Source organism: Rattus norvegicus, chromosome 8 (assembly GCF_021556685.1).
Source record: "Rattus norvegicus strain SHRSP/BbbUtx chromosome 8, alternate assembly SHRSP_T2T, whole genome shotgun sequence".
In the NCBI taxonomy this organism is placed as follows: domain Eukaryota; kingdom Metazoa; phylum Chordata; class Mammalia; order Rodentia; family Muridae; genus Rattus; species Rattus norvegicus.
Window position 1 is genome coordinate 10,448,079 of NC_141541.1, and position 27,856 is coordinate 10,475,934.

The 27,856-nt window shown below is 38.9% G+C and overlaps 1 protein-coding gene across 5 annotated transcripts in view; it reads right to left on the reverse strand.

Moving 5' to 3' along the window:
* Positions 1-27,856, reverse strand: part of Dync2h1 (dynein cytoplasmic 2 heavy chain 1) — a 221,001-nt gene that overhangs the window by 78,412 nt on the left and 114,733 nt on the right. For 3 of the 5 annotated variants that reach the window (XR_015626948.1, NM_023024.2, XM_087563632.1), the window contains 10 exon segments: positions 26,619-26,717; positions 24,736-24,859; positions 21,328-21,491; positions 18,035-18,154; positions 17,409-17,543; positions 14,951-15,094; positions 10,515-10,604; positions 4,177-4,242; positions 2,913-2,963; positions 1,500-1,577 (listed from right to left, as the gene is read on the reverse strand). Coding sequence is in view for 4 of the 5 variants with exons in the window: in NM_023024.2 (NP_075413.2) it covers positions 1,500-1,577; positions 2,913-2,963; positions 4,177-4,242; positions 10,515-10,604; positions 14,951-15,094; positions 17,409-17,543; positions 18,035-18,154; positions 21,328-21,491; positions 24,736-24,859; positions 26,619-26,717 (1,071 nt within the window). In the remaining variant the exon portion in view is untranslated. 5 annotated transcript variants of the gene reach the window in all.

Genomic DNA, 27,856 nt, shown 5'->3' on the forward strand with positions numbered 1-27,856 from the left:
CACACACACACACACACACACACACATAACATTTCATCATAAAACAAAAAATGTACCTTATCTCAGCACCTCATGGTAAATTCTCCAAAACTGACCATATAATCTGTCACAAAACAGGCCTCGAGAGATACAAGAAGACTGAAATAATCCCATGCATCCTATCAAATCACCAAGAACTAAGGCTGGATTCAATAACAACAATAATGACAGAAAGCCCACTTATAACGGAGGTTGAACATCCCTCTATTCAATGATAACATGGTCAAGGAAGAAATAAAGAATTAAAGACTTCTTAGAATTTAATGAAAATGAAGGCACAGCATATCCAAACTTACAAGACACAATGAAAGCTGTGCTAAAAAGAAAACTCGGTATGTTTTCAGTATGTTTTGGGCCAGCAGCTTTTTGCCTTTTACATTATCTTTGATGGTTGTGTCAATGTTTTCTATGGTATCTTCTGCCCCTGAGATTCTTTCTTCTATCTCTTGTATTCTGTTGGTGATGCTCGCATCTGTGACTCCTGATCTCTTCCCTAGATCTTCTATCTCCAGAGTCGTCTCTGTTTGTGCTTTCTTTATTGTTTCAATTTTCATTTTTATATCCTGGATGGTTTTGTTCAATTCCTTCACCTGCTTGGTTGTGTTTTCCTGTAATTTTTTATGGGATTTCTGCGTTTCCTCTTTAAGGGCTTCTACTTGTTTACTTGTGTTGTCCTGTATTTCTTTAAGGGAGTTTTTATGTCCTTCTTAAAGCCCTCTATCACCATCATAAAATGTGACTTTATATCTAAATCTTTCTTCTCTTGTTTGTTTGGATATTCAGTATTTGCTCTGTTGGGAGAGCTGCGCTCTGATGATGCCAAGTAGTCTTGGGAACTGATCCAAGAGCTCACTGCACCCAAATCCCATGAGGAGAGAGCTGAACACCCAGAAGTTTGGACAATCCTGAGACCTCAGGACAGTTCACCACTTCTGCCCACCTCTCCCACATCCCTGGCCCAAGAGGAAACGTCATAGTGCCCCTGGATACAGGAATATAGGAGCAGTCAGCTACAGGAACCTGCTGGGTCTGGCCTGTGCCCAGAACTGAACTGAAGCAGTCACACAGCTTCCTGCACTCTAATCCCGTGTGGGAGAGAGCTTGACTCTCAGAAGTGCAGATTCTCCTGAGAACTCAGAGGAGACTACTCTCTGCCTACATTCCTGACCTAAGAAGAAATTGCCTAGTGCCATCTGTGCTCCCTGGGCACAGGGACCTAGGAGTAATCAGGGGCAGGACCCTTTGGTTTCTGCCTGTGCCGAGCGCTGAAAGCCAGTAGCCAGGAGCGTCTACACACTTGAGAGCAGAGCACTCTGTTCCCAGATCCAGCTGAAAGAAAACAGGTCTACAGGAGTGCTGACACACAGGCCTACACCATTAGAGACAGTAAGACATCTAACACCAGAGACAACCTGATGTCAAGAAAGAAAAAATTATTTTTTTTTAAAAAAGGAAAATACCTTCAATGTTGCAACTGCCCAGCTCCTTTCCTGATCTATCCAAGATGGAAGTTGATCACGAATTCTCTGTTGAGAGTCCTTCAGTAAAAACAATACCCTTTAATTGGTAAAATTGATTTGGAAAAATTCAAAATTTATAAACAGTGACTATTATTATTAACACAAGTTTGAAAACAAGACATTCTATATACTACTTCTTTATATTTAATAAGACAGCATGGTAGAATTCTATGTAACAGTAGAGAGAAGCCAACTGAGATAAAATAAGACATTCATTTTTATTGTGCTTAACTATCCATGAAACAAAGAAAACCTAAAACGTCACTGGAAACCACCATAAAGCTGCACTGCACTTAACTACACCATGCATTGAGAGGATGACCTGTAGGCAGCAGAGCTCTCAGTGTGCTCACAGGTAATAGGGAAACCTGAAATGTTAGTTCATGGAGTTGTTCCTTCAGGGGTAGGAATCCACAGCCTGTTATCTGCCCAGAAAGCTACGGTATAGCCTGGGGACCTTTGCACTACCTGTTTTGCTGGGTTTTCCCCCAAAACCCTATCATAAGCTTGTTTTTGTCATACATGGAACCCATCTTTATGGGAGTTGTCACGTGCACTTTATAGTCTCAATGTAGTCAAATCTGATCTTTACAGTGATACTCTGTTCCTCAGGGAAATTTATGCATGCTTTATTGTACACATAGAATTGAGCTAATTATTACTGGAAAAGTTTTTGCCAATTGTGCTATGTTTAAATACACTTAAAATAAACTCAGGGTCAGACTCCGGAAGTGGGAGCCATCACCAGCGACTGAGTCCTGTTGAATGGAACTGCCTTTCCTCCTCTAGTGGATGCTACTTGGGTGTTGCCTGGGAAGAGCTACAATGACAAAGGTGGTACATTAGTTTCAAGAATATTGTGTATTAACCGGGCAAAACCAAAATTAATTTAAAAAGCTGTAGTTTCAATAGACTTTTAAAGTTTTAAAAAGTAATTTTTAAGTTTCAGTTATATAAGGAAGAATTAATTTTCCTAAAGACTATAACATATAAAACAAAATACAATTTTTTTGAAAAAAAAGCAATGTTAATTTCTTAGTATTTAATATTTTTCAGGGATGGGGATTTAGCTCAGTGGTAGAGTGCTTGCCTAGCAAGCGCAAGGTCCTGGGTTTGGTCCTTGGCTCCGGAAAAAAAAAAGTGCAGAATATTTTTCTCCAAAAATATAAGTTTTCAAGGTCTAAAAATATATTAAACCTATTGCATAGAAAAAAAGCACGAGTCAGCACAGGATATAGTCTAATAAAAGTATAATTTCAACAATAACTTTAAACTCCTGTAAGCACAATTGTATTTCATAAAACCAAAGGGCAGAACTTTTTCCCCTAGGAGAGAAATCAGATTTTAACTCACAGCTTTGCGCAGCATGTCTCCAACAACCACACCTGTGAATGTATCCCATTCCTAGTGAATAAAACATGAAGGACATAAACAATGTGAGATCACAACCAGCCAATTGCATTATCTTAAGTTTCCTTTAGGACAGCTTATACTACAGCTTCCCCAGAATCTATACCACTCACACTATGCATGAAGCCTGCCTGGGTAATTGTATTGACACAGAAATTTATTTATACTATGTATGGCACTCTCTTCATCTAGACATTTAAACACTGTTCTTTTATGTACTTCTATGTCTTAACATGCATGGAGGGAAGTCCATCTCAAGGTTAAAAGTTGTTTGTGTTGGGTCAAATTAAGAAAGGTATTCCAGGAAGGCACAATAGGGCATGTAAGGCCTGAAAATGTATTGATCTCAGTTTTAAAAATTGTATAAAAGATAGATAAGCTAATAAATTACTAGAATCATGTTAATAAATTCAGGAAAATATAACAAATAAATACAGCAGGTGGAATTAGAAAATAAAAATACAGGAAGAACTGTAACTGGTCTGTGTTCTTTAACTCTCTGACATGAAAACCTAGAACATAATTATTATCTGACCAAGCAGAGTGATATGGAGTAGGCCGAGTTAGCATTCTCTTAGCAACATTGCTACACAAGTACCCTTCTATGATATTCAAACAATAATGAACAAGAAAAACAAACGTGATTCTTTCTTCTAGAGTAAGCACATCAGAGATGGATTAATTTAGTTCTAATCAGTGGATATTGTAAGTATTAGATGTGGGTATATGACAGACCAGAAGAAAATATGCTGGACAAAGAACACAGTATGACCCAATAGGCTCCAAGGAGTTTGTGATAACTATGAACTCCCCAGTTCCTCCTTTCTATGTTGACTCTTGGCAGGTGAGCAGTGGTGAGAGATAGCAACGTAGTTGCGTACCCACGTTACCACTTCCCTGTCTCAGTAGTACTGCTTAGAACAGCAGTCAGGAGGCTGACTCTTGTAGCAGCTTTAGTAAGTGGGCCTTATTCATAGTAACTAAAATTCCCTGGTAAATTACTTAGATTCCTTTCTTTCTGTCATCCACAATCCTGGGCATACATCAGGGAAAAGAACTGTAAAATATCATGTCACACGAATCACTTAGAAAATATTGAGAACTTTTCCACAACTTATAGCCTAAAGTCATCTACACCCTAATAAAAACCCTGTCTAGTATTGAACCTCTCTATATTCCAGGATTTCCTTCCTTCAATACTACTTACATTTTCTTGAAAAAATTCAGGATGCATTCCTCGAACAAAATGCAAAGCAAACATCAACTGGTCAGCCTGCAAAGAGGAACAGGATTACACTTTGCTGTTTCTTAATTTGTCACAAAAGTTTGGATAATATGGTTCTGTATTGTCTTATTTTCCACCAGTAATAACAAGTAATTTCAGGTACTATCCACACAGAGCAAACCATACTCAAATAGTCTCTTGATTAAGAGCATAAATTAACACAGTATTAAGAAGGCAATGAACACATAACCTTGCTCTCTTTATCACTACGTTATCCCTATATCTATCTATACACATACAACTTGCAGCATTACTTACTAATCTACTCATTTTTTCCTTTGCACTAAGAGAGAACACTGCAGTCTCATCACACTACAGAACAGAAGGAAGCCTCTGCCATTCCATAGCCTGATTACCCACTAAGATCTGTAAGCTAACAGAAATAACTACTGAGAAAAGTGTTCTCCAACCCTGGCTGGAAATGCATGGTTAGGAGAGTAAGGAGCTTAGCCCCCTTCTTGTTCTCATGTTATGGTGCCACTCTGACTTTAGGGAAACCCTGAAATGATGTTACACATGCTCTAAGCCAGGCCAACCACAGTCTTCTTCCATCATTTTCCAAGGTGGAAATGGCAGAGGAAAACATCCTTTGATTTTCCTCTGGTTGTCCAGTTGTAATAATGAATCTCTCTGCCACAATACTTAACAAGGATGTCACAAGGAAGAACTGCAATTCAAGAGTGAAACAAACCCACAGTGTGTAGAAGAGAAAGCATGAGCACAGCATATAGCACAGTATTCCAAATCAATGAATGATGAATGGATCAAATTAAGGAATGTCTTGGTTTTTCAAAACTTTATCATCCAAAATTGAACAAATATTTAGATTTCTAAAATCTCCCATCTACTTTAGTTATCAGATCAGAATCCTTCATTTCAGTTAAATGTCAATTTATCTCAGTATGTTTGAGTTCTGTTAGGAACTATTCTAGTATATACAAAACCCAGTGGATTCCCTATATGATTGACTGGTTGAAGGAAGGAAGAAGATAAACGAAAAGTGAGTAGGACACTTCATGGTTTTCAGTCCATCACATCCCATCCAATTACATATAATAGTTCAGTAAATAATTAGAGGAGCCCAAGGGATTAGATGTAACATGGTTTGAATCTTTATCAGTGCTACGGAACAAGTTCATGTTTGTACTCTGTTTCACAGGTATCTACTGGCAAGTCATCTTAAGCATCGAGTAGAACGCATTGAATTCTAACTTCAACACACTCTACGTCTGAGTAAAGAAAAGTCCATTGTAAATCTCTCAGCCTCCTGCTCTGCAGAATACAACTATCCTAGTGGAGGCACTGAATATACACAAGTAGGTACCTACAACACCTAACAGGTAATAACACTCTGACATCATGGTAGGCTGATGGTAAACTGAGTGACACTGAGAAGGAAATGTACGTCAAAACTGTTCTTCCAATTCTATAATTCTCTGGAAACAGTAAAAACATCAAGTTAGCAAATGTGAGTCTATTCTACAGAGGTCAGTCCTTTTAAATCTGTTTGCTGAGAAGCACTGGGCTCCTGGCACTTGAGGAAGAAAGCCCATTCCATGGCAGAAAAGTTGAGACAGCATAGAACCCAAGTCCCTGCTTTGGGTCTGTAGCTACATAGTGCATTTTAATAGATATCACTATGCACATTTATCATTCCGTGAGAAAGAGAGTAGAGGTATACAACATGAAAAGCTCCAAAATCATCTACATAAAAGAAAATTGCCTAAATTATTCAGATCCACTTCAGTGGATACAAATACAAAGTTTCTATACGCTCATTCTGATATAGGAGTATCAAGCAGTTAGTTTACAATTAGGAGGTATTAGAAATAGTTTATTTAAAAACAGTACCCACCTGAATTTTACTCAATGAAAAAGTTCCTAGAAAGGAAGGTGACTTCACAGAAAGTAGGCTAACTACACAGAAAATCTTTCTCAGTCATGTTCTTTTTACATCTGATATCTTTGACAACAGCATTCCATGAAAAAGAGGAAACCTAGGGACCTATCCTCCCAGAGCTCCCCTAAGTGCTCCTCCCATAGCTCACACTTCAGTGCTCCCCAGTGTTTCTCCCAGAACTCCCCCTCCCAGTATTCTCAGACTGCTTCTTCCAGAGCTCTTCTCAGTCCTCTCCCCATAGGTGTCTTCAGTGCTTCTCACTGGTGCTCCTTTGTTCTCCATCTTCTCTTAGTGTGTCTAAGTATTGCTCACAGAAATTCCCTTAGTGCTTCTCCCAGAGCTCCTTCTAATGCTCCCCAGTATTCCTCAGAACTCTCCTATGGTCCTCTCAGAGCTCTTCTCAGTGCTCCCCCAGTACTCCTGCAAAAGCTACTACCCCTAATTTTCCCTACATTCCTCCCAGTGTTCCCCTAGTGCTTTCTTCCATGCTTCACCCAGCTCCTCCCAGAACTTCCTCAAAAGCCTCCCTAATGCCCCTCCACATTGCTCCCCACAATGCTTGCCAAGTGCTCCTCCCAGCCCTTCCCCCAGTGCTCCTGCCCCAGAGCACATCCTCACCCTGTGCTCATCTCCAACCCTCTATCCCACATTCTCTCATCAAAGTAGAAACAACAAAGACACTTTCTTTTACTCCAAAAGATTGACTAGGGGAGGAAATACTAGAAGCACATGCATTACTTTTATGTAGTATAAGTTTGAGGAAACCACGTATGTAATTATAGTTTTCATATGTACTGAAGTAAGTACAGAAAGTGAAATGTCACCGCTGGTAACCTAAGCAGAAATGGACAGACAGCTTTCATTAATTGGTACAGTTTATTAAAAGTCAGTCATTTTCCATTCCAAGTCAACTTGCATTCAGTTTGATGTGACCTGAATACTAGTCCACCTTACGTCTGGAGTCCACTGTGACCACAATACTGTCACCAACATGACAGTGGAGCATTATGAGGGACATGCTGCTGATGGCTACAAAGCCAGAGAACTTTCACAGGGCTATGACAGGACTTCTACCCTCACTGATGCTTCAGTCTCCATTCTGAGATGTCCATCTCATAGCTTATGAGTGATGCACTTTCCCAACACTCATCAATACTCAGACGCCATGAGAACTTGAAATCACACTCTATAGTGGCAGAAACAAGTTTTACAAGACAGACGCTTTATGAATTAAAAAGATGAGTCAGAAATTGTAGATCATGGTGACATAAATTTTTATGACTTGCCAATGACAATAATAAGTATTACTCAAGGCAGGAAATGAAAGACTCCAACTGCACACTAAAGTATTGAGTGTGGCTTCTCAACTTCGTTCCTATGATCAAAAGCTTCTTAGCACAACCTGAAAATATTTTTAAAGGGTAAAGTAGCTTCAAAGAAGCAAGCCTCCACATAATCTACTGAAACAATCATCTTGTTGCTAACAGTGACCCTTTGCCAATTACATTAGAAAATACATGACATGGTATTAACACAGCAAATAGCCTGCATTATTGCAAATAAGAATTATAGGCTGAAATAAAAGGATACAAGTTGAAAGCAATAATAAAAGCTAATAATCTGTGGACTGAATAAAATGAATGTTTATACTGTCTTTAATTTTCAATCAAGTTTTCCTTAAAAGTTTTCTATGCGTACCTTCATTTCATCCACCTTTAACTCCCTCCCACCAATCCCCTTCACCTCTGCAATATCTATCCTTCCCAACTTCATGTTGTCTGCTGTGTGAGTGCACACAGCATGCGAGTGTGTGTGCATGCAAGCATGTGTGCATGCGAGCACATGTATGTGTGTGCATGTTTCTCAGGTTGATAAGCACAAAAAAAAGTGCCTTCACTTAGTTCAAATATAAGAAAGCAATCTTCTCTACAAGAACATCTGATAAAATTAAGCAAAATTTTGGAAATATAACCCTTGTACAAACAATTATACTTCTACGCAGAAATTTTTGAGTTCAAAACGCATACTTAGATCTGTACACAGGGATGAAGGCACTACAAAGACTACTCACTACAGTCACTACATGACAGCGAAACCATGTACTAATCCTACTGTCATGTAACAGAGATGTCAATCAAGTAGGACGTAATCTGAATATCCAAGTTTGAAAGTCTAAAACCCAAAGTACTCCCAGACCAAACCTTGAGTCCTGACAGACGACACGATATAAAATTTCACATGTGCCTTCCTGTGCTGTCAGAATCAAAGCACAGACACACTAAAAACATTGTGTAAAAATTTCTTCCAGGCCATAGGTAACTTTTGAATATGAAGAATAACAAATTTTACATTAAAATGTAGGTTTAGCCCCAAGATATTAATTATTTATATGCAAATATTCCCAAAGCCAAAATTTTCTAAGTATAACCCTCATGCTTTACAGTGTATTGGAAAGGGATCATTCAAACTTATGACACATCATGATCACACAGCTGTGAAAATGAATGAGGCTCACTAGTTATAGTCATGGAAAGACCATGAGACCAACTGCAAAGATAGGGCACACAGGACAAAACACAGTGAGGGAAGGCTTGGTAAGACTCTGTCTAGGCATTTAAGCATGAAGACATAAGGAGAAAAGCAGACTATGGAGAAGAACCTACCTTAGCTTAGTGCTCGAGAAGAACAGGAGGGGAATGAGTCTTCAGTGGATACTGTTATAGTTCCATCTAGATTCCACTTACAGTTCCAGAGGGTCTAAGTAAATGACCACCATGGTGGGGAGCATGGCAGCAGGCAGCAGGCAGCAGGTAGGCGTGCTGCTAGAGCCATGGTTTAATTATGCAATACATTTTTTAGTGTAAGAGAAGGTAACACTTAGACAAATATCAGGGATCACAAGCTGTAGTAGACGGAACAAACCACTGTACAGGTCATCCGTATTCATAGGAGTGCAAGCAATGTAGCTTTGAGGTCATTAGCTCGGAACTCCTAGTCCTAAACAACTTAAAGCTGAAGTCTAAAAGGGAAGTTTTTAGAACATAATTAGTCATAAGACCTTTGAAAGGAAAATATACAGTTCCCACTGAAAGTGGAATTCTGTAGAAATGCCCAACTCTAAGTTCAGGAGACATTAGTACAGAGTGCTACATACGTCTCTTGAGAGTTTGCTCTGCCTCAATGAACAGAACCGTTTTCTGGACTTCCTGAGTATCCATGACTGTCCTGTGGTAACAACTCCTCAGACTCAGGTACTGACTTTGTGAGAGCTCTTTATGTCTTGAGCTAAGTGCAAGGTACTGCTTGTAAAAGTCTGAAGTGAGTTCTGTCATTCAGAAAGTGGTGAAATCTCAAAAGTCTCTCATTGTACACTGTTTTAGATCCTTTCTAAGAGGAAGACATCTTCAGAAAATTGTAATTTTTAACTCAAAAGCCAGTAAATCTTGGCTGTGTAATTCCAGTACTGGGTACCAATTTCTGTAACACGGCTGGAGGAATTTGAATGAGCGTGCCACCATAGGCTGATACATTTCAATACTTGAATCCCCAGTTGCTAGAACTGTTTGGGAAGGTGTGGCCTTGTTGGTGGAGGTATGTCATTGGGGCTGGGCCATCCATGCCCTGATAGCTCTGTCTACCTTCTGCTTGCAGATCAGAAGTGAGCTGTCAGCTACTGCTCCAGCTGTATGCCTAACCCTAACCCTAACCCTAACCCTAACCCTAACCCTAACCCCTAAACCCTAACCCCTAAACCCTAACCCCTAAACCCTAATCCCTAAACCCTAACCCTAACCCTAACCCTAACATGCTCCCCACCCTTATGGTTATCTACTCTCCCTCTCTGGAACTGTAAATCCCCAATCAAATACTTTCTCTTTGAAGTTTCCTTGGTTATGGTGTTTCTTCATAGCAAATTAAAAGTCACTGAGACACCATGGGACACTAGGTGATGTTTAGAAACACTGAATTTTCACAAATGAGGAGAACGAGGAGGGCATGTTTAGGATTTGATAGAGGAAAGAGATGGTGAAGACCTCACAATCATAGAACAGGCACTATCAGCAAACAAAGACATCTCCAGATGACACTAAACCTGAGGCTAAGGAACCCAGGTGACATAAGGAACCCAATACTCCCCCTGGTTAACCTCCTTTTTGGTAACTATCAGACTGCTCAGCTAAGGCAGCTGCCTAGCGACAAGGATCCTTTCCTCTCCTTGTCTTTTTCTTCTCCACTACATGTTGGTATGTGGTCAGTGATTAATTGTGTCCATTTCAATACCTTCTGAATACATAAGCAGCTATGAACTTTGGTTTGTAAGACAGGACTCAAGAGTAGCTTATATCCTATGAATCCTTACCTTAAACAGGCATCTGCATATATATTCATAAACCATATGTTTCAATGAATTCACGAGACACTGGATTCTTTGTTCTGTACTTTCAGAGTCCTGTAGATCAGAATTTGGAAAATCCATTAATTTTAAATTAAAATTTTAAAAATATTTACAGATATTTTATAGTTGTGCCACTTTTAAAAATTATTCTCCAGGCTGGGTGGTGGGGGTACGTGCCTTTAATCTCAGCACTCAGGAGGCAGAGGCAGAGGACCTCTGAGTTCAAGGCCAGCCTGCTGTTCCAGGATAGCCAGAACTACAGAGAGAAACCCTGTCTTGAAAAATAACAACAAAAACAAAATAAAGACAAAAATAAAACAAAATCAAAACAACAAAAAAAAAATCTTTAGACTAAAAGCTGGTTCTGAAAAAAAAAACTTATCCATAAACCTCAAGGAATTAATTAAGTGCATTAAACTTGTACCCCAATAAAGTATTTTATATTATGTATTTCCTTAAATATATAAATATAAACTTTTAATAAATAAAAATTACAATCAATTTCTAATAGGAAAAAATAATAATGAAAATATCAAAATTCCCAATGGTACTAGTTCATTACAGCATTAAAAATACAACTTCTTTCAATATGAGGTAAGGCTATTTAAAGTACCTGAATTTTAATACCAATGCAGCTTATAGTTACACTGTTTCCCACTTCAATTTGACAGTAGAACCAAGACTGCCAGGTGAGATAAGAATGAAATATTCAGTTTTAAAGTGGTAGAATAAAAATCCCACACCTCCAGTACTCAGACTAACTTGGAAATTCTGTTCTATATAACTGTCAAAATGTTATTATATTATCAATTGTTATTTCCATTGATTTAGAAAAACTAGGAACATAAAGATGGGTAAAGGAGCTTCCTGCTGAGTCTTTCACAGTGGAAGGAGAGAACAACTCCTGAGTGTAATCTATAAATACACAGGCATGCGTGTGCACGTGTACACACATACATGTGCACACACAAACGTACAATATATGTATATACTAAAAAAAGATGTAAATTAATGAAAGGGGGCTGATTGGCTAGAAACAAGAAGCGAGCTAAAAGTTCTACATTTTACCCCGAGGATCATTTAAAGAATAAATACATGTCTCTGAGAGAGCAGCTGAGCGTCCATCATGTTAAAACAACACAATGAGACATGCAGTTGTTGTTGGCTTCAACACAGACTGAAAGGCTCATGGAAAGAGTCAACCCACCAACCACATGTATTTCTGACGGATACGTAGTCAGTACAGAGAAAAAGGCTTATTAATGTGTATTTATGCTTAGCAATCCAACTCTAAGAATTTAAGGAAAAATTAGGCATACAAATTAGAGTAGGTACCTATATATCTTTTTTTTTCCATAGCAAACAAATTTATTCTTTCATTCTGCAACCAATGAGACTTTCCAAGAGGGTAAGTGATTCCTTGCCAACATTTAACCGATGGTACCTATATATCTTAAGGACTGTTCTTAGGTATAACACCACAGTTCTTCAATAATCTTGCCATGATGTGGTGTCCATTTGCTTGTTTTCAATCTAGACAGACCTTTATTATTTAAGTCAATACATGTCTGCAGAAATGATATTGACTTAAGACTGGCTTCATCTGTCTTACTGGCTGGAATATATTATTTGGTGACCCAAGGTGTCATGTAAGAAGTTCATCTACTCCGAGCTGAGAGTAACTCAACCCTGCCATAGTGGTTGTTAACTACCATGTGTTAAGTCTTCTCCCTTAGATACCCAACAGGCAAATCAGGTACCCATCTGCACCCAAGCCATACACTCAAGTTCCAGCTGAGCTCTGAGACCCATGGAACACATCCCTGTGTCCTAACCAAATCCTTAGTTAGTGAGACACTGTTTAACAAACTTTCCCCAGGAAAGCAAGTTTGCTAAAGCAGTGAGGTACTACGCTTTATTATCTGGACAATGCTTCACCCACCAGGCTATGGCTCAGGTGTTGCATGACTACATAGGTAATTAATTACCTTCATAAACACTTGTGAATTACTGCTGTTTTGGGATCATTTATTATTTATTAACTTTTCTTGGAACATAAAATGTTCCTTTGCTTCCAAATAATACTAAAAGTTTGTCAAGAATATAAAATGGAGTTAAAGAAATGGTCTCTTTTGGTTCATAACCTCTATTAGTTTCACAACAACCAGATGTCCCACAACAAAAGAATGGATACAGAAGATGTGGTTCATTTGCACAGTAGAGTACTACTCAGCTATCAAGAATGAGGACATCTGGGCTGGAGAGATGGCTCAGTGGTTAAGAGCACCCGACTACTCTTCCAGAGGTCCTGAGTTCAATTCCCAGCAACCACATGGTGGCTCACAACCACCTGTAATGGGATCCGATGCCCTTTTCTGGTGTGTCTGAAGACAGCTACAGTGTACTTATATATAATAAATAAATAAATCTAAAAAAAAAAAATGAGGACATCCTGAGTTTTGCAGGCAAATGAATGGAACTAGAAAATATCATCCTGAGTGAGGTAACTCAGACCCAAAAGGACAGGCACAGTATGTTCTCACTAATAAGTGGATATTAACCAATAAAATAAAATAAAATAAAATAAAATGAAATAAAATAAAATAAAATAAAATAAAATGAAATAAAATAAAATAAAGAATGTCAAGATACAGTCCACGGAACTCAAAAAGGTCAATGAGCTAAAGGGCCCAAGTGAGGACGCCTCAGTTCCACTTGAGAGGGAGAAGACAGCAACCACAAGTGGGGAGGAAGAGAGGGACAGGGGAAGAAAAGAGAATGGGGGTGGGGAGAGAGGGGAACATGATCTGGTATTGGGTGAGGGAAAAGGACTGAAGCCCTGAGGACCAGCAGAAAGAATGGAAACAGGCAACCTCGGGAGGAAGGAAGTTGGGAGAACCGTCTAGAATGTACCAGAGACTTGGGAAATGAGACACTCTCAGGACTCAAAAGGGGGGGGAACCCTAAATGAAAGACCCTATAGTGGGGAGAGGAAACTTATTGAAGTTCTACCTCCAGCAGAAATACAGGGCATCAAGTAAGGGATGGGGTTGCTATTCCACAGCCAAAGTTCTGACCCATAATTCTTCCTGTCTAAAAGAAATGCAGGGATGGAAATGGAGAAAAGCCTGGGGAAAAGAAAGTCCAGCAACAGGCCCAAAGTGGGATCCAACTCAAGGGGAGGTCCCAGGACCTGACACCATTACTGAGGCTATGGGGCACTCACAAAAAGGGACCTCCAAAAGACCCAACAAGTAGCTGAAAGAGTCAGATTCAGATATTTACACCTAACCAACGAACAGAAGCTGCTGATCCCACTGGTTGAATTAGGGAAAAGTTGGAGGAAGCTGAGGAGGAGGGCGACCCTGTAGGAGGACCAGCAGTCTCAGTTAACCTGGACCCCTGAGATCTCTCAGACACTGGATCACCAACCTGGCAGCATACACCAGCTGAGATGAGGCCCCCAACACACATGCAGCAGAGGGCTCCCTGGTCTTGGTTCAGAGAAGATGCACCTAACCCTCAAGAGACTGGAGGCCCCAGGAAGTTTAGAGGTCTGGTGGGGAGGTGGGGGGGACATCCTTGTGGAGACAGGATTAGGGGGAGTGTGGAGGAGAAGCAGGGAGGAGGTATGGGACATGGAACTCTCAAGGGGGAGGGGGGAACAATTGGGAGGGGAATAATATCTGGAATGTAAAAATAAATGAAAAATAAATAAAAATAAATAAGAAATGGTCTCTTTTAAATGTGGTTTAAAAGTGTTATCTGTGATTTATCATGAATATGATATCAATGAATATCCTAGTAAGAGCACCAGTGGAAGGGGAAGCCCTGGGTCCTGCTAAGACTGAACCCCCAGTGAACTAGACTATGCGGGGAGGGTGGCAATGGGGGGAGGTTTGGGAGGGGAACACCCATAAGGAAGGGGAGGGGGGAGGGTGATGTTTGTCCGGAAACCGGGAAAGGGAATAACACTTGAAATGTATATAAGAAATACTCAAGTTAATAAAAAAAAAAAAAAAAAAAAAAAAAAAAGAAATACAGGACATTGGGGCTGGGGATTTAGCTCAGAGGTAGAGCGCTTACCTAGGAAGCGCAAGGCCCTGGGTTCGGTCCCCAGCTCCGAAAAAAAGAACCAAAAAAAAAAAAAAAAAAAAAAAAGAAATACATGACAACACAAGTAAACAAAAAAAAAAAAAAAAGAAAATGAAAAAAAATATATTGTATTCCATAAATATTTACTACTTTTCAATTAAATTTACCACTGTTTTTAATTGAAAAAAAGTGTTATCTGTGATCCTCTGAAATATAAGTCATAAAAGCTATCTTAAAAATGTGTTACTATAAGTTCAATATTTAAGTGACCCTGTTTAATGCCTCTAGTATACCCAACAACTTACCTGCTTGTTCTGCAGAGCTCGTTGAAAAAGTCGGAGAAAAGAAGCCAAACTGAAACGGTACATGTTATTAATCTTGGACAAGTCGGAGATGATGAAGTACATCTTGCTGGCACTCTCAGCCAGAGGCAGGTAGGCATCACGCTCCTGTGGATCATTAGTGCAGAGGAAAGGGATCACCTGTCAACAGTGCTTTACTGCCACCTACAGACACTGTCCACACACCTAGCCACAGACAATGCCATAACCAAAATGAAGAACTGCTCTAAGAAATAGCGTACTTATTTATAAAAAGTCATTCGTCAGTTTTGTACAAATACATCTTCACTTACCCAGGGTTCTATAAAAAAATTACATAGAAAGTGTTCTGGAAGCTGGAAAGCCCAAGGTTAAGGCACCAACAAATTTGGGGGCTACTGGAGCCCTAGTTTTTTGTTCCTGGAGATAGGACATTTTTGGCCCTTAAATAATTGCAAGCAAGCAAGTTTCCTCTGTCCTCTTTCCCAAAACACTGGAACCTTCCTGCTGACTTAGGAGACCTTCACCCTCATGACTAGTCCTACCTCATCAGAGACTAGATGTCTACATATAAATTTAGGAGTGAGGCTTTTTTCTAAGTCTCACATGGTAGAAACACAACTATTTGATGCATTGGTCTTGGTCAAAATCAAGAGTATTTGGAGCAAGAAGAAATGGAATAGTTAGCAAGTGGTTTCAACAGAGCTATCTTCCAATCATACAGAGTAGTAACAGGTAAGTGTAAAGTGTGAACAAGAGTAGGAAAGTACTGGAAAGAGAAAGCAGAACAATCGTTGAGGAGAACAGATATAACTCAGGAACACCAGGGAGTCAAAGGTCAGGCTGCTGCCTGGAAACCCACAATGGTATTAACTCTGGCTATCTGAGTTTCCAGCAAAGCTCAGTTATACTGTGCAGGAGAAAAAATAATTCATGTTACATTGATGTGGTTTGGAGCTTCCCTAAAGGAATATTAAAGCACAGGAAAGATTCTGAGCTACTGTAAGAAACTGGTTCAAATCCTTACATTCACAGGGTCTACTCTAATAGGGAAAGAACATTTTAAAAGAAATAGTGTGTAACTCAATTAGTATATTTAACTTGTCTTAAGAAAACGTCTGCTGGGTATAGTGGCTCATCCTTGTCATCCTAGCACTCAGGAAGCTGGAAGGGGAAGATTGTTGCAAGTCCAAAGCCAGCTGGGCTCAAACCCAGTTAAGACTTGTTATGTCTATGCTTGGTTGTCAACTTGACTATATCTGGAATGAACTACAACCCAGAAATGGATGGAAGGCACACATGAAATTTCTAGGTTTGAGACTCTGCTTGGTTTGAAGTGGGTGAATCCATTTCTAGTTCTGACTTTTGAAGAAGGAAGATATACTTCATCCAGATTTTGAGTCAGAAAGACATAAGCCTCTGACCCAAATCTTGAGGAGGGGAGATATACCTTTAATATGGGCCACACCTTCTGCTGGAAGTCTACATAAGGACATTATGGAAGCTACTTCTTGTGAATTCCAGCTGAGACACCCAGCCTTGTGGGATTCAGCAACTACTAGATTCTCGAACTTTCCACACCTGGATTAGCTGGACTACAGTTAGTAAAAAAAGTATGATATATACTTTTTTTTCCATAAATTCGGTGACTCTACAGAACCCTGACTAATACAGACTATAGTCTAGGACCCTGACTAAAAATATGAAAGGAAGAAAGGAAGGAAGGAAGGAAGGAAGGAAGGAAGGAAGGAAGGAAGGAAGGAAGGAAAAATGGTAGCACAGTTTAGATTTATAATATCCATGAAAGTCTTCATGTTAAAGGCTTTCCTAAACTAAAGCCCACAGTGCTATCAGGCAGTGGAGGGGTCTCAGTCTCTTGAATGGAGTGCCTGCAGAGGACTGACTTTCTGATCCTTATTCCTCTCTCCCTGACTCCCTTTCTCCTCAGTCCTCTCTCTGTCTCTGTCTCTGTCTGAGACATGTTGTACCATGATAGGCTTCCTTGACACAGCCCCCAAAGCAATGAGGTAACTGGCCTTAAGCTCCAATACCCCAAACTGTGAGCCCAAATAAAGCTTTTATTATAAGTTGATTTCTCTCAACTTATATTATTCAATTTATTCAAGCAGTAGACTGCTGACTGATGTGAATAGCAGAGATCTTTGCTCACAGTCCTTTTCACTTTTACCCTGAAGCACACTTCTACCTTAAGTAACAATGTGGCATAGCATCCCACCATGCTGATAGAGCAGTTGACTTTACTCAGTGCGGTGGCAGCTTATGGTTGCCCTCAAACAAGACTCACATCTCAGGCTCTCTTATTCTTAAATGGCTTTCATTCTTGGCAAAAACATTCCCTTGAAGATCTGACTGCACATGTTCTATCAAATTCACACAAGTAATTAAGAATAGCTGACAAAATCATAGGAAAGGAAATAATTACCTGATCAAGGGAAATCTGGAGTTTGTAAGATTCTTTAAGTGAGTCTTGAATAAGAGCACTGCTTGCTTTTGTCTGATTCAAAGATTCAATCAAATCCTTATTTTCCAAAATATTGCCTTGAGATGTGGCAAGTGTCTGCAAGGAGAAATTAATAATCAAAGTAATTACAAAATTAAAATAATCAATTAAAGGAAGTTCATATTAACTGCTGATGTGGTGATAATATTTTTAAAAGAATTACAACATTCTATAGCCTTTCTATATCAAAAAAAAAAAGCATGGTTTATGTTTATCAACATAATAACCAAAAGTAAATAGTATGAATACAGTCATAATTTTATATTAATTTTAGTGCCTTTGGAAATTCCAAGTAAAAAATGAATAATGAAACAATGCAATAAAGAGAACTTAATAGTTTAGAACAATTTGTCTTAATTATAGCTATAATTATAATTATAAACTTTAGACCTTTATTCTGACAGAGAAATTCGTGTTTTCTCTTGGAATTTTTACTTTAATATACTAGTATAACTTTGGAAAAATCACAAGCATTTTGAAGATGACACTTGCAGTATGTATTTGATAAAGAAGGAAGCAATATGGAAACCATTCTGAAAGCTTGTCACCTCTAACAGAGACTCCTCAAGTCTAGCCAGCTGTATTTTCTTATCTTCTTCCTGCTGTAATAGTTTTGTTTTCTGCTCTTCTAGGTCAGGTTTTTCATGCTGAATGGTTAAAGCTAAAAGCTTAAAAGAGAAAAGCAAAAAACATAATTCCAGCAATGATCTTTTAAAACAGCATAATACTTCTCCTGATCAGGCCTTAGAAATGAGTAAGTCCCATGGTATTGTAATAAGTGTGATGTCATTTGATTCTTTCTAATTCAGTACAGGACACTCCAATGTCTGTTTTGATAAGGAACAGAAAGTGGATGCTTCTCTTGTTCTCTCTTACTCTTCACCTCTTCCCCTTTGTCTCTTCTCTCCTCCCCAGTCCTTCCCCCCGCCCACCCTGCTTCTCCCCATGTGCGCATGGCCTCTACTCCTCTCCTTCTCTACTCTTTTTCTTTTCTCTTTCTCATCCCTCTCCCTTGTCTCATCCTTTCATTAAACCTCTCATGTGGGGAAAAAAAAAGAAAATGGATGCTTAAGACTCATTACAATGTTAAATGTGTGAAAATCACAGCATTTCCTATGTATGAAAAATTTCACTCTACAGTTAGATTAAAATATAAAAAGTATAAAAATGTATTAGCTGCTGATATAAACATTTAACTTAAGATATGGGAAATATTAAAATATTATATTATCAGATTCTATAAGATAGCTCAGCACATGAACCAGTTCTAGTGACCTGGCTTGACCTTCAGAATCTGTATGTTGGGAGGAGAAACTGTAAAGGTCCAAGAGTTGCCAAAGAATAACACCCCAGACTGAAACTGTATGCAGAAGCAGAGTGTCTAAACTGTATGCAGAAGCAGAGTGTCTAAACTGTATGCAGAAGCAGAGTGTCTAAACTGTATGCAGAAGCAGAGTGTTTAAACTGTATGCAGAAGCAGAGTGTGTAAACTGTATGCAGAAGCAGAGTGTTTACACTGTAAGCAGAAGCAGAGTGTGTAAACTGTATACAGAAGCAGAGTGTTTAAACTGTATGCAGAAGCAGAGTGTTTAAACTGTATGCAGAAGCAGAGTGTTTACACTGTATGCAGAAGCAGAGTGTCTAAACTGTATGCAGAATCGGAGTGTCTAAACTGTATGCAGAAGCAGAGTGTCTAAACTGTATGCAGAAGCAGAGTGTCTAAACTGTATGCAGAAGCAGAGTGTTTAAACTGTATGCAGAAGCAGAGTGTTTACACTGTATGCAGAAGCAGAGTGTCTAAACTGTATGCAGAAGCAGAGTGTCTAAACTGTATGCAGAAGCAGAGTGTTTAAACTGTATGCAGAAGCAGAGTGTGTAAACTGTATGCAGAAGCAGAGTGTGTAAACTGTATGCAAAAGCAGAGTGTTTACACTGTATGCAGAAGCAGAGTGTTTACACTGTATGTAGAAGCAGAGTGTGTAAACTGTATGCAGAAGCAGAGTGTGTAAACTGTATGCAGAAGCAGAGTGTCTAAACTGTATGCAGAAGCAGAGTGTTTACACTGTATGCAGAAGCAGAGTGTTTAAACTGTATGCAGAAGCAGAGTGTTTACACTGTATGCAGAAGCAGAGTGTCTAAACTGTATGCAGAATCGGAGTGTCTAAACTGTATGCAGAAGCAGAGTGTCTAAACTGTATGCAGAAGCAGAGTGTCTAAACTGTATGCAGAAGCAGAGTGTTTACACTGTATGCAGAAGCAGAGTGTTTAAACTGTATGCAGAAGCAGAGTGTTTACTCTGAGGAAATCTAGCATGCCAGAGTCTAGCAGTCATCCAAATGGAGACCTGCAGGCAAGCTTCAGGCTCAGTTCAAAGCCAATGAGAGGATCCAGAGAAGAACAGACCTCCACCCTGATTGACTGACTCTATCTCTAGGGGTACAGGTGTCCTAGGAATTGGCTAGGGCTCTGGGGGACCTACCAGAACCATTGCTGACTAACTACTCTTGGCTTGGGCCATATAGCAGGGCAGCTTCTGATTGGCTGCCTACAAGCTGTTTTTCCTGTACTGGTTTGTTCAGCTCTGGGAAACAGAAACTTAGGCCTAGTCTTCTGACCTGGCATTTTGTAGCATGTCATGAAGTCAGTCTGGCTCAAACCTCTCAAAACAACTTCAAGTTGTCCTGTGACCTGAACATACCATCATGGACCACACATAACAACACACACACACACACACACACACACACACACACACACACACACAAATGTATTTCAAAAATTATTACATCATCTAAACAGCACTGAAATAACATTTCCCACTGACTAAAATTATTTGTTGCAAAAGTCATACTAGTATCTAATACTAAGTCAAACGGGACAGCCATGCTGGGATAATCTCCATTGGCACTTGTCTTAAGAAGTCTTGCACTGCTCCACCATCAACCAAAGTAGGCTTTCAAATCAAAGAAGCAATTTTGTCAATTAATTCTGAGTAACTTGAAATATTGATATTTAAGAGCTATAACTCCAAGTATGTAATTCATAAACAATACTCAGGAAGCCTTATAGTATGAGAAAAGAATACCTTGAAACAGCAGCTTTTAAACTGCAATAAAAAAGTAAAAGATCTACCTGCTATAATGGAAGCAAAAGAGGAAGATGAATACCATTAAACGAGTTACATAAAAACGATGGTACTCAAAAATCAATACAGATCTCTTTCCAGACAAAAAGCTAAGAATATATTCATAAAAGTTTGTAAACTTAAAAAAATCATTTGTAAACTCAAACCTTAATTCTAAACTGTAATGAGTCAGACAGAGAAAAATGAACTCAAAGACACATAGCGTTCAGTGGTTGACACTGGTTGACATGAATATGAAAGTGAGCAGAAAGGGGCATTTGGCAAGGATCGAAGGGAGAAAGGGAAGAGGAAAATGATCATTAAAATCTCGAAAACTAACTAAAAATATCCTCTGTTAAAAAAAAAAAACATACTAGCTCAGGAATCAGAGCCTCTTGCCTACATCAAATTATTGCATTTTTTAAGCTTTCTTAATTGGAATTTTAAATCTCATCTTATCTCTATGAACTGCCTATCATGCAAGTTTTACCAAATGTAATAGTAATAGCCTATAAAATAAGTTATATCAGAGGAACCAGTAATATGAACAAAAACTAGAAATCTAACAAAGGATAAAATAAACCTGAATGCTTCACTTCCACAGATACTGTCCAAATCCTAATTTTCAAATCCTATTTTCAAAGTCCTTACAAGCTAAACAATCTACTCATAGCAAACAGCTCTGCAAGTTTCTGCTGGTCTGTCCAGCCCACACACCTGTCCTCGCAGTCCACTTCTTGTTGTAGTAAAGTTCACCTCAGTCACGATGGATGCAGCATCCGGTGGGATGAAAGGATTTGGATTTCTTGTTGACAAGAAAAGGCGGAAATCTTCATTGTAGTCAATGATCTTGTCACCTATTTGTACCACATACCGAGGTCCTGTCAAACACACACACAGTTAGTTGGTCAGCTTGAATCTTCTGTATCTTCTGACATAAGTATTAAAAACTGTTTCCAAGCATTCCTACATAAAGACTTTAAAAAATCAACTATATGGCAGCTTTCAAAGACAATCAAAGACAAACACATTAACTTTCAAAAGCTACATTTTACTGAAAGCAGGTTTTGTGTTTAAACACTTTAGCCATACATACACACAACGCATCATCCCTCCTTTGGGACTTGCACTATTCCCTAGAGTTCCCAGAGAGCATCAAACAGCCTCTGCAGGTTCTGACTCAGAGATCACAAACTTTAACACAGTGAAGAAGACTTCAAAACTGGACTACTCAGAAGACTCCTAAATGCTCAATTATCACTTCCGTTGCTCAAATAACATTAACTCAATCCTGGGATACAGAAGTAACAATGGCATACCTACTTATAATGGGTATTAACTGTTCATATTCCAAGTTTTTCCAAAATAGTTGTTTATAGATGTCAAAGTAGACACTCTTGATGAGGTATCATTCCCAGTTTCAAAATTATTTAGTTGAGTAGCAAATTGGGGGATGAATGTGTTTCAAATATATTGTACATATCTATGAAACTGTTGAATAATAACTAAAAGTACTTTTAAAAAAGAAAAGATAGTAAAATGAATAATGTATATAAGTTTTTTTTAAAGGTATTTATTGTGCTAGTACTTTAGATATAATACAATGAAAGTCAAGGAATACTCAAAGTTTGAGTAATCCCTTAGATAAAATAAAATAAAAAATCAAGAAATATACAAATTTGAATAGTCATAAAGATAGCCATTATCTATAAAATGAAAAGATGACAGGAAGACCTGTGGGAAAATATTTGCAAAACATTTTCAAGACAACATACAACATTTATAAAGAACTCTTAAAAATGAATAGCAGAAAAGCAGAACACCCAATTAAAATTGGAATAGTACCTTAATAACATTTCTCAAAAGAAGACATTAAAATTGCCAATGACAAATGAAATATGCTCAACATTATTAGGTAAATGCAAATGGAAACTACTGTATCACTTCACATAATCAGTGGTTTAGTCTATTGTGAACTAAGTCTCTAAGTAGACTACTACAGGATGGGAGACCTTGAAAATGGGACCATGGCAAAGGAAGCAGGTCACATGATTGTGCCACCGTGGAATGGATTTGATCCTAGCTACTACTCTCTGCTTCCTGCGTACCAACCAGCACTGAACGACTTTGCTCCAGCACTACCACTCCTTCCTTCTAGGATACAAAGTTCTCTGTAGGCCAGGAAAAACACTGCCAACCAAGTGGACTGAGCCTTTAAGATCAGGAGTCAAAAGAAATCTTGCATTCCTTAAGCTGATTTCGCAGGTATATGTCATAGTGATGGGATCACAGACTAACACAACTAATCACTAAATGCATTGCACATAGTACTGAAATGTCAACCTTGAGAGATCTCTAGATTTACAGAACATTTCATAATGAGAAAGATTCGAAATACTTAAAGCACAAAAACCTAAATCAAAACAAAAGACCAAAAGGAAAAGAAACTAATTCAAAACTGACTTTAAGGTATTTTCCTCAGGACAGGACTGAGCAAAATAACATTTTTAAAGTGATAAAGAATTATGTGACACAACCAATAAGACACAATTGATCTTCGAAGAAAATTGAGCCAAAAAAGAGCAAAATTTGTACAAATTTCAAGTCTACATAAAACATTTAGGAAAACTATTCAAGTGCCATGCCTATAGAGTTAATTAACACAGCAAAACTTAAAAATGCTTCAGAGTAAGTTGCCACATAACCTTTCCTGAATCACTACCAGATATGTACAGTGGGTACAGATCAAAGAGATGATTCAAAGCAAACCTAGAAGAATGAGCCAAAGAGTTTCCCGGCTATTAAGGGAATATGGGTAATTCACAAGCCTCTTCCCCACTAGGAAGTCCTCTGGCTAACCCATGTGCAACCAAACAATGGGAGCCCCTGCCTGACTTACAGCCCACTATGCTCCAGAGATGTCACTCCTTAGTCACCTGTTTGTTGTCACAGGCTGGGAATGGAGGGACTCATAAGTATTTCCTAACAGCCGTGGGAGTCTTATGAGCCCTGTGAGCCTTGCCCTCCTCCATGTTTCCACAAGGGGAACAAATAGTCCAAACCTTATGATCATCAAATACTGTAGTTTAAGACAGTGCAGTCATGTGAGGCCAGAGGAAACAATTATCCATGTAAAAATGGTTATGTGTGTAGTATATGCCTGTGTACATATCTGCAATATGTGTATATACTTTACACACAGACATTCTTCAAGTTTCAATGTACTATATTCTAATCTCACAAATCTGGATTTGGAGGTGGGGGTAGGCTGGACTGGCAAGACGCCTCAGTCAGTAAAATGCTTGTCATGTTAGAAAGCCCAACAGTCACATAAAATGATAGGCATGGCAGAACGTGCCTGCAATCCTAACACTAGGGAAGCAGAGACAGGCAGATCCCTAAAGCTGCCTGGCCAGCCTTTTTAGCAGAATTCATGAACTCTGGGTTCAGTGAGAAATAGTCTCAAAAAAGAAAATGGAGAGATTAATAAGATATCTAATCTTCATTTCTGGTCTCCACGTGTACCTTCATACATACACAAAAACACAAAAATATATAGCTCATGCGCATGCGCGCGCGCGCGCGCACACACACACACACACACACACACACACACACACACACAAAGGCACTCACCAAAAAACAAAAACCTAAAAAAAAAAAAAAGAACTCTGACTTAGTGCCTATGCACAGACATCTTCATAAAGGCCTACCTGCAAATGTAGTCTCTAAGCAGCATCTGGGACTGTAGGCTTCAGAAACATCCTCAGGGTTACCATGTTCCCTGGTAAGAGTAGCTAGCATGCTCAAAATGTTTGCATATGCTAAACACCTACTTCTTTTTAACTATGAACAGAAAGTGCATGCTTACATAGTTACCCTGAGTGAAAACTACTGAGTCTCTCTGAGCTTCTCTGTGGACAATTACATAGGCTGGCACAACACTGAAGACAACAGATGACCACAGTGTGTGTTCTGATACTTTTCTCTGTCCCCAAGCCCTTTATCAGGAGCCCAAGGCAATTCAATATGCTCTACCAGAAGAGACAATCAACAAACTTACATCTGGTTTCCTCTCTTTGCAAGTTTTAAAAGCTGGTAAGCTCAAGACAGTCAAACATTTACCTTGAGCAACCAGATCTCGTCTCAGCAGCGGATAAAGAACAGGTTCTACTCCATCCATCTCTTGTATAATGAGGGTTTTCCCAAAACGTACTGCCAACTCAAGAGCTGTGATAAAGTTACTGTCCTGTGGTAATAAAGAAAAGCACGCACCTTCAATGCTTATGAAGGTCATTATAAACAACAAATAAAGATAACAAGTTATTTGAAGTTTTAAAAGTCTATAGTATTAATTGAAATTATTCATGGTATTTTCCAGTAATCAAATATTTAGTAATAAATTGTTTTAGTTGAATATTTTCACATTTTAAGTAGACAAATGAGAAAAAAAATGTTTTAAAAAATATTGTGACAAAAAAAAATCCAAATAACACAAGCTCTTCTTTTCCTATGAAACTCTTAAGTGTCCAGCCCAGTGTTAATTATAAAAATAATATGGAAAGCACTTCTCTACAACATTTTTATCCTATACACCTAGAAACAATCCTGTACCAACTGAACAGCAAGTCTTTATGTCAGCCATACTATAAATGTTTCCTGCCAAGTTTCTACTCACAAATTGCTACAAAGATAAAAATCTCAACCTCTATCTAAAATAAGAAATGAGAGAGAAAACAGAAGTAGCTATAAGATCAGTGCTGAGTTCTACATATCTGCCACAGAAGGAACAGTGTGATACCTTCCTGCCCCTGTAGCAGGGCCAGCAGCGCATGGATCTCCACAAGTGATGACAGTTGCTAAATGTAAAGCTTGTTTGTATAATAGCATATTTGCTTCATGTTCACCTTCAGGGAGGTCCCGCTTGTCAAGATTTTTGGGGAATGTTCTCCCTGCCAAGGTTAATGACTCCACCAGTCTGGGAGATGAGGGTGTGTCTATGTTCCTCGGCAAAATAGTAAACCTTCAGAACAGCCCTTAAGGCTGTGAGAAAGAACTCTGAAAGCATGAGTATATATACAAAATTTTTTGACTATGCAAAATATAAGGATGCAATATGAATTGTATGAGGGGCTTCACAGACCTATAAGAGAACAAAGGCAGCTGCACTAAGAAGCCAGCTTCCCAGAAAGATACAAAGGTAGGCAGATTTCTGAGTTCAAGGTCAGCATAGGAAAGAGGTGCAGGTGTGGTGGCAATGGTAATCTCAGAGAGAGAGAGATCACATCCCTCTAGTTTATTGTCTGTGCTTACAAAGGCAGGCAGATTTCTGAAATCATTTGCTATGTTAAAAACAAAGAAACAAACAAATAAACCAACCAAACAAACAAAAATGTATTTGCTGTCTTTTTCTAAGAATCAAAGGGCTAAGGTCATAAAATGCTGATTCATGGGATAATCTAAAGGGAACCTGGGATAATGATTGAATTGATATGTAAATAAAAGACTGGGCTTTGGTCTGTAAGAACTAAGCTGTCTAGATCTATCTGAACAATCATCTTAAGCAGAACACCGGGCTGTCAGCTTGTACCCATGATTGACTTTGAGTCATTCTTTTATTGCTCTCAAATGCTCGAGAACTCCTCTCCAAGCTGAGGCAGGTTCTAGGTAGATCAGAGGACGTTTTTATTGTCCAAACTAAACTTGAGTCTGCAATTCCATATGGCATGGTGTAGATATCTGTTTCCTTAACCTCTTATATGAAGAGCTGTAACTCCTCACTGTTAAAACTCCCAGGGCTCCAATGAGGCACTAGCACCAAAAATAATGTGTTTGTCCCTGTGCTAGAAACGACAGACCTGCAGTCAGTAGGATCACTCTTCTTCCTGGACTCCTACAACGAACCCTGCAGGCAGTTCATTCCCAATGTGTCTTCCATTATAGATCCCAACCTGCATTCACTGTAGGTTTTCTCCAAAGTCAGGAACCAAATTATAGATAGTGCATACCTGTTGGTTAATAACTTCCAAATGTGAGTCCTTCAGATGTGTCTTTAACCACTCTGTTGCCTGAGAAGATGGATCAATCAGAAATGGGCACACTCGACTCTAGTGGGAAAAAATTTCTTTTAAGATAAAGGTAGTTTTTTATTGAACTACAAATAAACTTCTAAAAATTATAAATTAATTATGAGATTTTTTTTTGAGTCTTTGTAGATGCAACTCAAAACACAAGATGGAACAGAAGGTACAGCTTATATCTGCATCAAAAGCCATGTAGATAAATTACTAGGAACAAGTAGTAAACAGTTAAATCTAACTACAATAAAGTGAAAACACTCTGCAGATTTCCTTAAAGGGAACCTCAATAGGCTGTCATCTGGCTGGTCCTGAGAACTCGGAGCTCACACGGCATGTCTACTCTGGTAGACTAAAGCAGTGCGGCTGCCTTCCAACAGCACAGACTGAGCACATACCAAGAGGCACCATATACACAGAGAATATGTGTTCCCCATAAGATCCTTCTTAATCATCACTAGCTAGTAAATCTTTTGAAAGAGTGAAGCAATGTTTCTTAAGTTTTCCTACTTACTGCAGCACCACCGAGGAAGAGTGGGAGCCATGCTGAGACTGACCTGTGTCTAGTAAGGACACAGCAGTAATTTCCGCAGCATCCAGGGGAAGGGCATGCTGGGAACTTACCACCCCTCAACACAGCTTCTAGCACAACACAGTCGGGCACGTGGAGACACTACACAGACGCTGGACTTTAGAACAACTGTTCTGTGGTTCTCAGGATCACTACAGACAGGGACTCTGCACTTTCTCATCAGGCATCTGTATCTAGAAGTCTCTCTTACTGTGCCATTGTGCAAATGCACGACTCCTGGCAAAATGAAGCGGCTAGTAAACAGCTGCTTCTGTGTCACTGTGGGTTTCTGGTTTTATGCTAACATTCAGTAATAAATCTCACAGTTCCATTAATTCTCTCACACCTTCAAATTCATTACTTTTAAAATTGAAAAAGTTCTTACCCATGACTTCAAACCAATGATCTGATGCAGTCAGGAAAAAAGAAAGATGTGATATTTTTAAGCCTCTCATTTAAGCAAAGTATGTGGTATAACAAATCTAAAGGTTGGTTTTCACTTTACTCATACTGCTTCATGGAACTTCAGACAAAATTTCTAAGGTGCATTTTACCTCTGTGTTCCATGATAAAATGCGGCTAAAATGCACACGTTGAC